Below are 14,115 nucleotides of genomic sequence, written 5' to 3' on the forward strand. Positions count from 1 at the left end.
ACGGGCTGGCAGTGCTTTCTGATGCCGGGCCATTTAACTGAGCAGTGACTGCACCTGCTTCTTCGACAGACATAAAACCAGGTGATGTAGAATATAAGATTCACAATGTCATGCCGTGTCTTCACAATGGAGGGTTTGAATTTTATTAAACCATTGTGAACACATTAACGGTGAACATGCGCAATAAAATGACTCATGGATGATCTGACTGAGGGAGTAGCAAAACAAAGTGTGGGAGAGAATAATATGAGAAATTAAAAATTCAATTTGCCAGAGGCTTTATTCATTATTAATTGGCCAAGGCTATTCTTTGTCTGCGCATTTGGACAGACTCCTGCTCCATCGTGATCCAACCAAACAGAGCTGAACCCCCAAAAGTATAAAAGAGTTTATCCTGCTGCAACAGAATCTGCCATCTCTCCCATAGTTTTTTGTTTTCTGTCTTTAATAAGAGCTGCAGGAACGAGACTCAACACGCAGAAATTAGGCTCCAACTTTACACCCTAGCTAGGATTTATTTCTGCGAAGGCCATTACAAATGTTCTCAAATTCAGCTGAAAAGCATCTGGATGCTTCTAAATATGTCGAACAGTCCTGAGCTGCTGTGTTCTGACTTTTTTCTGTAAATGACGTTTGGTCATACAGCTGCTGTTTATAATTTATGCTAATAAGCAGCTGCTGAACGCCCTGATTTCACCTCTTGATGACGATTTTAAGTAAAATTGAAAATTTTAAATGATAAAATTTCCTCTGTCATTGTTTGGTGGACCTTAATCTTTATAAAATGCTACAAAACAAACAAACAAACAAACAAAAAACTTGCTACAATGCTCAAAGATTTGGAGACGAACAGGAGCACCTGAATTTGGTGAAAATAGCATTTGATCCAAATATATGGCAACAGAATCTACTGAAAAGAAAGAGCTATATTTAATAGTGTAAACCTGCTGCTTCCTGCTGGGAGTCATTAAATCTCTCTGATGAGTCCTGAAGTCAAGCCATCATTCTTCACTTCATCACTTCTTTTCCAATCCGAGACCCGCAGAGATATTAGTGCGATAATAAATCTATAAAATGTATCTTTTCCCCTCTCTTTGTTTTAGCCTGTTCTGAAGACGACAGCTATGTCCATCCCTGAAAACAGGTCTTTTCAGATTCACTCATGCGTGATGATCAGAGCTGGTCACTTCATAAATCCAGCTTTGTGCAGCCTCTGACACCAAAGGCCTGTTGAAGCAAAATCTCCAGGACGAAGATTGTTAAACAAACGTGAGATGAATGAAAGTAAAAAACATAACAGGACCAAAAGACTCGTTCTCGGCTGATTTAGTGTTAGAAAACGTAAAGCGTGGTCAGAACCCCCTCTGACGTGTTAATCCCTTCAGGTTTTAATATTTGAAGCTGTGCTGTCATCAGGACAGTGAGAGTGTACAGCTGAACTTTGCTCTCCGTTGTCTGTAGTCCAGTGTTTCCCCTCAGCCTGTTTAGCTGACCATGTGGTACTTACTGTGCACCTTCACCAGTCTGTGTGTGTGTGGCTGGACAGATGGCCATGCCAGTTACCGTGTCACCGTTGGGGGGCAGAGCAGCCAGACCAGCTGGTATCACCCCTACCTCACCCCTCCCTACACACACTCCTCCTTCCCATCCTCCTCTTAACTCTCCCTTCTCCTCCTCCTCACTTCTTTTTTGTCCTCCTCCTCATCACTCCTCCTTCCTCCAGCTCCACGGAAACATCGGGGGGTCCCTGCTTGATTAGGCAGGATTAATGACAGTGTGTGTGTGTGTGTGTGTGTGTGTGTGTGTGTTGTTTTCCCCTGGAGAAATAGTGTCAGATTGAACAGTCTATCTAATGTTAACCTCTCCATGGTTGCCACTTTTTGCCATTCTCATGTTAATATTTGTTGAGCTCCACCCACCACAGCTGTGTGTGGGTGGGTGTGTTTTCCAACACACCCACACCCACACACACACACTAACTTGTAATTTGGGCACTTGGCATGGGTGGAGTGACAAAGGCAAGATCTATGAAATAGAAAATACAGAAAATATAGTTACGCGGCAATGATTAGTGTGTGTGTGTGTGTGTGTGTGTGTGTGGGAGGGGGGTGGTGTAGAAATTCATATTCACTTTGGGAATGACATATGTTCTGTTCAAAATAAAAATTGTGAACTCAGATTAGGTATGTAAACAAGTTAGCAAAGTTAACAGTGACTTAGCTCTTGTTAAGAGTGAAATTTGTTTCCTTCTTTGCCGTGTCCAACTTTTAATCAACAACAATACAATCCTTTGCAGTGATGATGCAACCAGGACATTTTCATGCCCATCCAAGCCGCGACGAGCTCCCACTGTCATGTCAGTACAGCAAATGAACAGGGCTGTTGCCTCGGCAGTCCTGAACACCCATAAATATTTCCCCGACTTTCTTTGCAGATCTTAAAGTAGACGCAGTCTCAATTGTGGCTCAGCTTGAGGCTGTGTTGTGCATCCAAGTGTGCCGTTACGTCTGGATATTTAATGTTCATGTTAGTCAATACGACTTTGCATCTAAATGTTTCCTTCTCTGCATTTCTGTGTATGTGTTGTAGCTTCGCATGCTGTATGTGTGTGTGTGTGTGTGTGTGTGTCTGTGCCAGAAAGGAGCTAATACAGTCCCAGCTCTCAGCCAGGATTAGAAGCTTCCAGCAGGTTTCTGGAGGGTTTAATGTCTAAAACCAAAACTAGAGGGAACTCACAACAGCCAATTACACTGTCTCCAGGGCAAAAGTGTGTGCGCGTTATGTGTGTGTGTGTGCCTGCACTACCTTTCCCAACCACACACACACACACAGTGTATGTTAAAGTGGAGCTGGCATCTGGTGCCACTCAATTAACTGCGACCAGTCTGCCAATAGCCAGAATCCATTTAACTAGCAGCACAAGGGCATGAGTAAGCACGTGCACGTGCGCACACACACACACACACACACTCATGTACTCCTCTCTTGCCACCTTGAGGACCAAACACTAAGCAGAGACGGTAACCCTTGACAGACTCACAAAGACATCCCTGCCTGTCGTCCACGGTCGCATTCAGCTTGATGTTCGTTTCAAACACACTCATCGAGGTGAAGCTGCCTCAGAGCGCCGTCAGAGAACAAAAATGCTTTGACGTAGGATCGATGGGTAAAATCTCTCACTGCTGACCACATGACAAAAAAACCTCATAATTATTCAGTCCACTTCTACATTCCTGTGGCTGCCACACAATGTGATCCCATTAGAATCTCAGCTCCTTTAAAGATAATAACTTTCCTTATCCTTAAACTCATTATCTACACTCCAGCCTTGAACCTTTATCATCCCTGACAGATAAAAACTCAGCTGAGCTCCTCCTGTTCACTGCTGCTGAGGGAGGAAAGATTTTGAAGACAATACTCACGTCCATTCTTAACTTCAGAGAAGAATTTTTTTTAACTGTTTATTTGAAAGGTTTTGATTTGATTTGCACGAGAAAAGAGATGTGAAATGTGTTGCAGATTATTATGCTGCCTGTGAATGCCACATGAGATGCATGCTGACTTAGGCTGAATGAAAAACGGTGTTTTATTTATCATTTGTCAGAGTCACAGAGCGACTCCCTGCTGCTTTGGATGCAATGCGCAGACATTATGCAAAGAAAACTCATTTACCAGCTTGTCTGTTGTCTCACCAGATATCAGTCTGATCCTTTTTGACTTTATGTGGGTTCATGGGAGGAGAACTACAGTATGACGTATTTAGTCTGGCCTGCAAGCAGGAGGAAATGATTAGCCCAGCTCTGTCAAAGACGTAATACAGTCTTAAACTGTAATACCGCAAAATGGGATGCTTTGGGTTTTATGACGAGTTAGCTTTCTCACTGCTGCTGCTAATTATTAATGCCCAGCAGCAGCCAGGCCCAGCGGCAGCACAAAGAAATACAGAAGTCCTGAATGTGAGAAGTTTCCCACATCACACTTTATTTGACTGATCATCTTGCGAAATAATAAAATGGCTTTGATTATATGAATAGTGAAACCAGCAATGACAAGAACAATAATTATGTAGATGGAGCAATGTTGGGACGCCTTTGAGTTGGTTATTCATTTGAGCGTAGCGTCCTTTGCACTTCCTGCCTCTGCTAAGTTCAACTAATCAAAACCTGGCTTCATTTTTGTGCGTGACACACTGAGACAAATGAACTGCTCTAATTTATCTCATCTAACTTCTGTTTTAAAGTTAACAATCCCCTTTCCCACCATTTTTAAGTATCCCTGCAAGAATTCATTAAGCTAAGTGTCCAGGTTTCTCCCTTTCTGAGTGTGGTCACTGCACCATGGCCACATTTGACACTGTCAAAGTGTGCCTGAGGGAATTTGTTCACTTTATATCAAGAAGTTGATTGAAAAAAAAAAAAAGTCTTCTACAATCCTCTAAAGAATATATTGATGAATACTAAGCAAACTGTCGATCAAGCCTCTTTCTTAAAAACCAGACTGACTGGTCATAGCAGAAAAAGCACAGGTGTTACTGAGGAGATTAGCGACGGCTTTGTTAGTCAGCCAGATGCCAATAAATGGATTCAGCTGTAATTCTTTTTTTATGTACACCTGTGTTTGCTGCCGTCCTGATGTCCTGGACAAAAATATGGGATACGTTGTCCCTGAGAGGTGAGGAGGGCAATCGGAAGGTAACACAGGCTGATTTGGTGGAGTTCGACTTGTTGGTAAATGTACGTTGAGTTAATGAGATGAAGGGCGTCAGTGTCCTGCAAATACAAAGTATGCTCTGTGTTTGTCATTGCGTCTGTGCCAGCATGTGTGTTTACCTGTCGCAGTGGTTGCACTTGAATGGCTTCGCTCCGGTGTGTTTGCGGTAGTGTCGTGTCAACTCATCACTGCGGGCAAAACGCCATTCACAGCCTTCCCATGAGCACTTATACGGCTTCTCACCTGAGAGGGAGCGAGGACGAGATAGAGACAGAGAGAGAGAGATGAGGTGTCACATTTTATAGCAATTTCTACATCTAATTTAACACATCTAAACTACAGCTGTTCACTAATGTAGGTTACCGCCCCTGGCTTTCTCAAACCCAAACTCAAACCTCCACACACACATACACACACACACACACACACACACACACACACACACACCCTGGGGGCCAGGCAGGCAGACCAGTTTTAACACAACAGCCATTTCAATGAGCCAATACACTCAATTAGCTGTAAATGAAGTCTTTCAGCACTGTGGCGTGTTAATTCATAATCCTAAATTCACCCTGAAATGAATCTCGTTTTGTTCCCCTCCTCCTTCCCACACAGACACACACGGATGCACGCACGCACACACACACAAACCCACAGACACACACACACCCTGAGGTGGTGGGATCTGAAATGTAAATGAAGTTTCATCCCCCAGTTCACCAGATGGGAGAAGAGATGGTCTATTGTTCTCAGCCTGTAGTTATCTCTCTGTGATAGAAAGCCTTCCAGCTGTGTGCATGTGAGTATGTGCGGGTGCTTTTCTTTTGGTTAGAGGTGTGGGTGTGTGTGTGTGTGCGTGTCTGTGTGTGTTTGTAATGTGTGTGGACTGACTTATATTTGATGTCTGTAACTGAGTGTGCTTTTGTGGTGTGTGAGGGTCAGCAGATACAGCTAAAGTGAGATTTAGACTTTAGACCTTCCATCAAATCACACACCAGCCCAACAAATAACACTCTAGAGGAATTGTAACCAAAGGTAGCAGTCGAAGGAATAGCACATTCAAATGAATTCAATAATTCATCTACCATCCCTTAAATCAGACATGGACTGGCTGCCCAAAGCAACTAAATGTACAGCTAGTTGAATTAAGATGAATTAAATTAGCAGCTCAATGACAGAGAAACAAAGAACTTCAAGCACTTCTGTTTGAAATTAAAACTCGAAGGAGTGGGACTGGATTAAAAGACTGCCAGTAAGAAGACAGAAACATAGTCCAGATTTGTTTTTCCACTACTTGGACAAAACTTACTTGAGGAAGTCCAGTTTGACAGATAATCACAAGTAAACACACTGAGGCCTAATAAGAAGATGCAAACATTTCACAGCTCTGGAGTCATCGGGCCCTTCCCTTGTATGATCACAGGGTTAAAACTATACAACGTTTGCTACATGAATCTGAAAGCTGAAACACGGTGCTCTGATAATAAAGTAGTTGTCTATATGTTATAATTCAAATACAAGTACTGATGGAGTTTTGTCTCCCTCAGGCTGTTTTTTCTGTTCCTATGCATCTAGCAGGTGGGTGAAGCTGCTCCTGGGGTCATTAATCTGCTGTTAAAGAAACGTGCACTTGGATGGTGTCTCCATGTGATGCGGCAAAAAGTTGTTCATGAAAACTCTTGAATGAATTTTAAATATTTGCTATAAGCAGAGTACACACTTCATCACACAGCACGCACTGTGGTGAAAAACTGTCCAAATCTAATTGCAGCCCCCCCCCCATGTGCCACTCAGTGTTAGTGTGTGAGAAAGAACTGGGGGGTGGTAACTTTAATTGGGGTCTTAATGACTCTTAATGGGGAGTAATACAGAAGCTTACAGTGAGTTAGCCAGATGTCCCAGCAGCCCCTCCACTCCCATCACAGCAAACACTGATCTTCATAAGGGGACAAACACACACCCACACACTCACCGCTCCAATGCAAAACTAAATGAATATGAAAACTGAACAGTTTCACAATATGGTGGAAACATATTAGGAAGCAATAGCATGTGTTCACAAGTACGTCTGTCGCTATGGGCCTTTTGAATTTGCACATTCAAAACGCACAAAGGAATTTCTCTTCACTGTCAAGGTCATCTCCTCGGAGTTGTGTTGCTATGGTGACATTAAAATGGTTGCTAACAAAAAAAAAAACAAAACCCAAACTAAGAGTAATGATTTCAATCCATACATATAAACCGCTGCCACCGACATCTCTGTTTTGTCCTGATGAGGAAACATGATGTCATCTTGTTGCATCGGACCTGCAAAAATGTCTGCACTCTAGTTTAAATTGCAGAAACAGTACAAAATGGACTGACATTTTTTGTGTCATGAGTGACACACAAAATTTTTTAACCTCTGTTTTTTATAACCTCAGAAATTAAATGATCTGATTAAGGAATATCAAAATATAAATCATGAAACTACAGACAATAATTAAAATGGCATTAAAATAATTTATATAGCTTGTTACGCCATTTAGAAAAATCATAGTGTACTCAATGAAGGACAAAAAGGAAACTTTTTTTTGGATAAATGGCCAAAATGATGACGTGCAACTTCCAGTATTCATCTTCACTATGGTTTCCTCTGTTTACCCATAAGTCCTAATTCTTAGCGCAGGGGAAAACCTTTCATCACACACCTGCTAAACATGAGAATGAGTATCTGAACTTTAATTTAATCTTCATGACAGAATAAGCCAACCAGCCGAGAGTGCACCTTCCCAGGTGCAGAGCAGCAAGGTGATGCAATGACAAGTAAAAGATGATGTGCTACAGGAACATCCAACTGTGAATGATGCCCTATTCCCCTGTATGCCCCCCTCCAGTTCCTGTGTCTCTTTGAACGGAGTCATCTTTCATCCACAGTATGTCTGCCGGGTAACGCAGTTGTTCTCGGACTAAATGAATTCTAGATCACGAGCTGTGCTCTCCTGGATTTGCATATTCAAATTCTCCAGGCAAATCTTGAGCGGTTGGTTTCTGATTTCCACAACAGGGATTTGGGTTTTTGTTCCTCTTTCACCATTGCTCAGTTTTGGAAAAAGCCTTCTCCTGCCGGCCCTTCTACGGTTTCTGATCTGTTTGACAGAGTCTCACCTCTCTTGGCTATGATAGCTTTGGTTGCACTGGCTTCTGCGTTTCATTGCCTTTTGTCATCAGGGTTTTTCAGGTCTTTATTTTTGATTTTACACATCAAAGTTTCATTACAAGTCTTGTGGAGGAGGACTCGTGCATATGCCAAGTTAATTTTCTTTCCAGGCATGAAGTTGATTGGGGTGAAGTCTTTTAATTAAAGGAATTATTTTTATTGAATAAATTGTGTTTAATCTCCCTTTTTTGTAGTTTTTGTGAATTTTGGTAAAGATCTGTGCTGTAGCTCACTTGGATTTTTCTGCTCCTTGTCTCTGCTCAATACTATATTACATTACTACCACTCCATCCTTACAGCTCCTGCACTTAAAGCTGCATTGTGGGTAATGTATATGTGCTATCAGATTTTAAGAAAAAAAGACAAGAGGAAAAAAGAAAAAAAAAATGCTTATCACAGGCTATGAATGCTCAATGGGCTGGTTATAAGATGCAGGAAGCGTGCTGTTAAGTGATGGCTCCTTCACTTTACATGGGAGCGGAGTGGGGGAGGTGATTCAGACAGAGAGAGGTTCTTTCTCTCTCTGAGCAAAAGGACAGATCTGGTGGGAACCTGAGGGATGACTTCAGAACAAACTGGAGAGACTTCTTCGAGCTGCATGTGTCAGATCCCCCAGGAGGAGCAGGAGTATCTTCCTGGAGTGTTCGGGCAGCTCAAACAGTACATAGTGTCATATTATCACTGTGACCAGGCTAATACCAATCCATGAGAAACACCTCAAAAGCTACCTTCTTTTTTTACATAAAAACAAAATATTAACACAATGTGATGAAGCAGAAGTGCTTGTCATTGGATTATATCCTTTACTGTTAATCTTTGAAAATATTAACTGATCATCTTGGACTGTTTATGCAATGGTTAGCCTTTAACGGCCAGTATTGACGGTGAATTTTTGTTTATTCACCTCAACTTTGTAAAGGTAGTTAAAGGAAATGAATCAAGCTGGAAGAGACCAAGCAAGTCGGCATCATGATGAATTTGCTCCCTTGCATTTTCTAAAATAAGCAAACTAGACATATTTATGTGGAAGCTATAACAAGGGGTTCCACCTCTCTGCACAGGCCCACAGTCCTCTGACACAGCTGTGGAAAATGTGTGTGATTCTGTGACAGATTACTTTGAGTACCGTAAAGGACCAAAAATCTTCTGTGTTGCATCTTCGAGGGGAGTATCTGTATGTGTGAGTCCTCCTCCTCACTCCAGACTACAGGACCAATATTTTCAACATACAATAGCAAACCACTTGGCAGCTTATCCTCTAGGCCTGTTGGAGAAACGCTACACTCTCAACCTGCGTGTGTGTGTGTGTGCGTGATACAGGGTATGAGTGGGGGCCGCAGGTGCCAGACAGGCGGCCGTTTCACACCCATCTTCTGTAATTGGCCAGAGCACCCCATCTTCCTTCAATAGGACCCCCCACCCCCTACACACGCACACGCACACACACACACACAAGCATGCACGCACACGCATGCACAATGTTGGTGGAATGAAGCAAGGCCAGCTCGGGCCTGACGCCACAGCAACCATGACGCCAGCCAATTATAGCACGGCAAGGCAAGGATGCGTGATAAAGTCACCTAGCAACTGAGAGAAAGAGAGAGAAGGGGGTGCAGTGAGTGAGGGGTGGTGGGTGAGAGAGAGGGAGTGAGTAAGAGAGATAGAGATAGAGAGAGAGAGAGAGAGATTAACAGGCATGGACAATCCACCAGCCACCAACCAATTATGGAAGAGTGTGATGCAGTTGCTTGGCAACTGAATGAGCGAGGGAGAGCGAGGGAGAGAGAGAGAGAGAGAGAGAGAGAGAGAGAGCAGGTTGGAGGTTGGATTTAGTGGGTGTAGAGGAGTACAGAGTGTGTGTGTGTGTGTGTGTGTTGGTCTGGGGTCACAGCAGGTTTTTTCTCCTGAATCCACATGAAGCTGTGTGGTACCTGGGGCCGGGGCAGAGGCTGAGGTCTCTGGAAGTCAGACTCTCATGCCAGTGTTTTAACCCATGAACTAAATATCATAGTCCATCACAGTGTAAATGAAGTCCATCTTCACCATTTCAAAATCTTATTAGCACTGCGAGGTTATGCAGTGCATGGTTTTGTTTTAGTATGTCTCTAATCTACATGCCCACTCAATGATGATTACCATTAAAGAGATGAATGCAGACTGTAAATAATTAAATTCATTTGCTCAGTCTGCCTATTGATTTTGAGAACATATAGAGATGAGAAGAAACCAGTGGAGGTGTGGAGTAATAAAATATATATCTAAAAATTGTATAAAACATAAATGACATACATGAATATCAGTTAAGGATTGGTTATTATCAGAAAAGCTTGTTAGTGGGGATGAAATAGAAATGCTGTAGCAGCATCTACAGATCTGCAGTGTAAATCATGAATCCAAATATTGTGACAAGTCTTTTGGCAGTTAGAGAAAAAGTTGCCTGCAAACTAAGAGGATACCCTCCTCCGAAAAAATAAATAAATAAATAAATAAATAAATAAAATCCCATTAAGTGCAGCTAATACTTTTAAAGGACCAAAATCCTTCCAAAATCACTTATCTATTCTGCCATCCAGAGCCAAGTTTGAAGTTAAGTGTATTCTTTTGGACTGCTGCTTTAATCACAAAGAGGATACAGTTATCAGCTATCTTCTGTTTTCAGATATGCAACCAGACCCAGGACGATGAAAAAAAAAAAAAAAATCCAGACAACGAGAAAAACCCTGGCTCTGATTCAGAGCAGCTCTGCCTGGGGACTTTAGAGATTTACTGAATTAATTTATACATCTATTATTACAACTCATCCCTAATTGAACATTTTTGTACGAGGAAAGGAACCTGACTTCAAATCATAGCCTCAGCTCAGGGAAATAGTTTTAGATATGAACAGAGGAATACGACATAATGTAGAATTGCGGCAAATGTGCAGTACGCTCCTGACAGACCTCGCTGTAATGATGTTTCTAATGGCTTCTGGTGAGCACGATGTGGCAGTAAGTGTACTGATGCTGTGCAGGCTCTCTGTTGCTGCTCCTCCCAGTGTCTTGGCTATGTTAATCCCTCCCTACATGTATGTTCAATGATTTATGGTCATAATAACCCAAAAAGAGGATTAAGCTAATTAAACTACAGTACTGTGCTTGTAATGAACACATCGGGAGGGAATATGCCGCCCCATCTTTTATACCACACACACGCACGCTCGTAGTGCCTAGAAGCTGCAGTGTCTTCAGGGTGTCTTCTTTTTCTCTCAGTGAGTAATTCTGCTTTTAAAAGCTCAATGCCTCAACTCAGAAGATTAAAAGATACTGCAGCTAGCAGCCATACCAGCAGAAATCTAGCTGCTCCACTCCGGATTAGTTATAATAAAGCTGCAGCTGTGGGCTCCTCGGGCCGTGGTAGGTGCTGCCCTGGAATATAATGCTGCACCTAAAGCCATACAGTGGTCACCGGGATCATATAAGCCCGTAACATGCTAGATTAATGATGCCAAGGTTGGCAGCATTAATACCACGGAGGTCTGCAGGGTATTTACAGTAATTCTGCTCAAAACCAAGGAAAACTGCTAACACTGGAAGATGACAACTTGAGGCCATGAACCACTCCAGATACTGGAAATGATGCTGTGGTTAAGGCTAAAGTTGAATAATGTTAGCTCGGGGTGGTACAAGTCTGCACAGGACTCATGCTGCTGGTAAGTGATGGATCCATCCTCAGTTATTCACGGCTGTGACATGTTCAATCCAGAAGAGAGCAGAGTATACAAACTGTGGTACAGCAGTTACTGTCACTTTAGAAGTATTGTTGTAGCTCAGAGTGACAATTGTGATTCAAAACGACCTCCTCTATGAATATCCATTTACTTTTTAAGGTGCTTTTACAAGTTTCTATTCCAAGGTCTTTGGATATGTTCACCACTGAACGCCTTTGGTTACCAACAAAAAACATGCTGCGTCTTTTTCATTCTTCTTCAGACTCAGCTTTACTTTGTTTGGCTTATTAGGGAAATCTGCTGAATCATTTGATTTACTGAATGCAAAACAAGAACGCTGTTATTAGACTGACCTCAGACACACAACAAAGACTTTCCACTGGAAAGACTTCGCTGTGGGATTGATTGAAAGATTTTGTTTCCGTGCGTTTGCGAGTGATAACTCATTCAGAATATGGCAGACTGCTCCTTACTGACAGATGTAGTTCCAGGCTTCAGAGTTCAGGTTACTTGATGATGTTTAAACACAAGCAAATCATGCTGTCATCATAACATACCTCAGTCAAAAGCCATCTTACTCCAACCTTCTCATTTATTAGCCGTCACATGCAGAGAGCACAGCTCGCAGCCACTGGACACATTAGCCTGGTGTGTGTTCTGTCTGAGGGTCATCGACGGGGCAGCTGTACTTAGAAGCTCGAGCTGCATGTCAGACCCAGTTGGACACGGCTGAATTCGCAAAGTCATTTACTACCAGGCCTATCAATCAAAAGGCAATTATTGAGGCAGGGCCTTTCGGCACTCAGCTGGTATCGATGCTAATTAGGAAATTAACAAATCTTGAGGATCATCTGTGAAGCAGTAGAAGAAGGGAGGTCTTAATCTCCTAAAAAAAAAAGGGGGGGGGGGGGGGGTAAATAAAAAAACCTCTGCAAATTTTCAGACGCTTAAACCTACGGACAAGACGAGTGATGTTTACAGGAAACAATGAAATTACTATGTTGTTTAACAAGAGATTGTCATTCTGTCTGAATAGTCTGAACAGCGTGTAGTCACTCACTAATAAAGCCATTAGTTTTTAATATGTGATGCCACTGAGGTCAGATATCAGACATCTTCCCTGCTGAAGCTTTAACTGGTTTTCAGTGTGGTCATGTGACCCACTGAGCCACAGGAGGACATTACAACATGTGGCCCACAGTTTTCCTGCATGTCCATGCACGGATGAAGAACACAATAACAACCATCTAATATATTGTAAGCTCATGATCATTGCTTCATTTTGAATCCAAAGTGCTGGAGTCCAGAACTGAAATGTTAACATTGTGATATGATTGCATTGTGCTGAAGGCAGAAGGAGCAGTGAGGGTCTTACCTGTGTGGGTCCTCTGATGTGCCTTCAGATGGGAGCTCTTGGTGTAAACCTTCCTGCAGCCATTAAACTGGCATCGGTGGACCCTCTTCTTGTTCTCTGGTACGTCTCCTCCCAGGCTTCCTCCTCCTCCCTGCTCGCTGTCACTGAGGGTCCCTCCTCGGCTTGGCGGTGACGGTAATGCCCGTGCTGCCACCAGCTTGGTGGCCCCTAACCCGACCTTCTTTGCCACAAACTTAAGTGTTAAGGTGCCGTCTGCCGTCGCGGTGAGCGTTTGTGTGGGTTTGATGAGGTGGCGGCCGAGCTCTGGTGACGACGGCGGTGTTAGGGATGTCACAGCGGCGCTGAGCTGTGCAGCGCTGACTCCCCCCAGGACTTGCTCCTTGCTCGTGAGGGTTTCGGTCCCTGCTTCTGCTTGGGTCTTGTTGTTGTTGGGCACCTGAACGATCTTGGCCTGAACCTTGGGGAGAGTTACAAGTAGCGGTGGCGGGCTGGGTTGGTCAGGCAGGCTGGGGAGGAGTGGGTCCATCAGGTCTTCATCGCTGTCACCACCCTGCATGAACGACGGTGTTAAGAGACAATCCAGCTCCTCGTCAAAGAGCTCTGAGAGTCGCTTGGGCTCTGTCTGTAGATACCGCTCCAACTCTAGACATGTCTGTAAGATAAGGACATACAAAGATTGTCAGACAGAAATATAACTAGCATTTGTTACAACATAGTTTCCTACACTTGCAGGCCCACCCATACGTTCCCATGCAAGACAACTGTGCAAGGTTGTCATGGCCTTGTTTAACACAACTCACATGTAGTGTGCATATTTGCTCAGGTACAACACCCCAAAACCAACCTTTGTATGATTTGTACTTCATATTTGCTAAAATCAAATATAAATCTCCTTCACGTGAGTGAGAATTATTTCTGCTCACATTCAAAGAGAACATAAACAAGATCTCAACTTCTCTGCTCAACAAACAAAGGTGTTCAAAGTTTGAATCATTACTAAACTGGGCTGTTCCAAAAATGTCTGGAGTGATTGGAGAACGGCACCTTGGCAGAGGTTTGCGGAAGACCTCGGCCTCGGTTAAAAGAAGCCATGGCTGACTATTCTTAGGAACATGACCGTGT

At 43.1% G+C, this 14,115-nt stretch overlaps 1 protein-coding gene across 3 annotated transcripts in view; it reads right to left on the reverse strand.

Annotated features, from left to right (window-relative positions):
- The window catches only part of klf7b (Kruppel like factor 7b), a 62,409-nt gene that overhangs the window by 1,677 nt on the left and 46,617 nt on the right, over nucleotides 1–14,115 (reverse strand). For 2 of the 3 annotated variants that reach the window (XM_029530464.1, XM_029530462.1), the window contains exons 2-3: nucleotides 12,994–13,645; nucleotides 4,830–4,953 (exon numbers count right to left, since the gene is read on the reverse strand). In XM_029530464.1, the coding sequence (XP_029386324.1) occupies nucleotides 4,830–4,953; nucleotides 12,994–13,549 (680 nt within the window). In that variant the 5' untranslated portion in view covers nucleotides 13,550–13,645. The remainder of the gene's footprint in view (nucleotides 1–4,829; nucleotides 4,954–12,993; nucleotides 13,646–14,115) is intronic. The other variant, XM_029530463.1, reaches the window with a different exon arrangement.

The sequence above is a fragment of the Echeneis naucrates genome, chromosome 21 (genome assembly GCF_900963305.1).
Source record: "Echeneis naucrates chromosome 21, fEcheNa1.1, whole genome shotgun sequence".
Lineage (NCBI taxonomy): Eukaryota > Metazoa > Chordata > Actinopteri > Carangiformes > Echeneidae > Echeneis > Echeneis naucrates.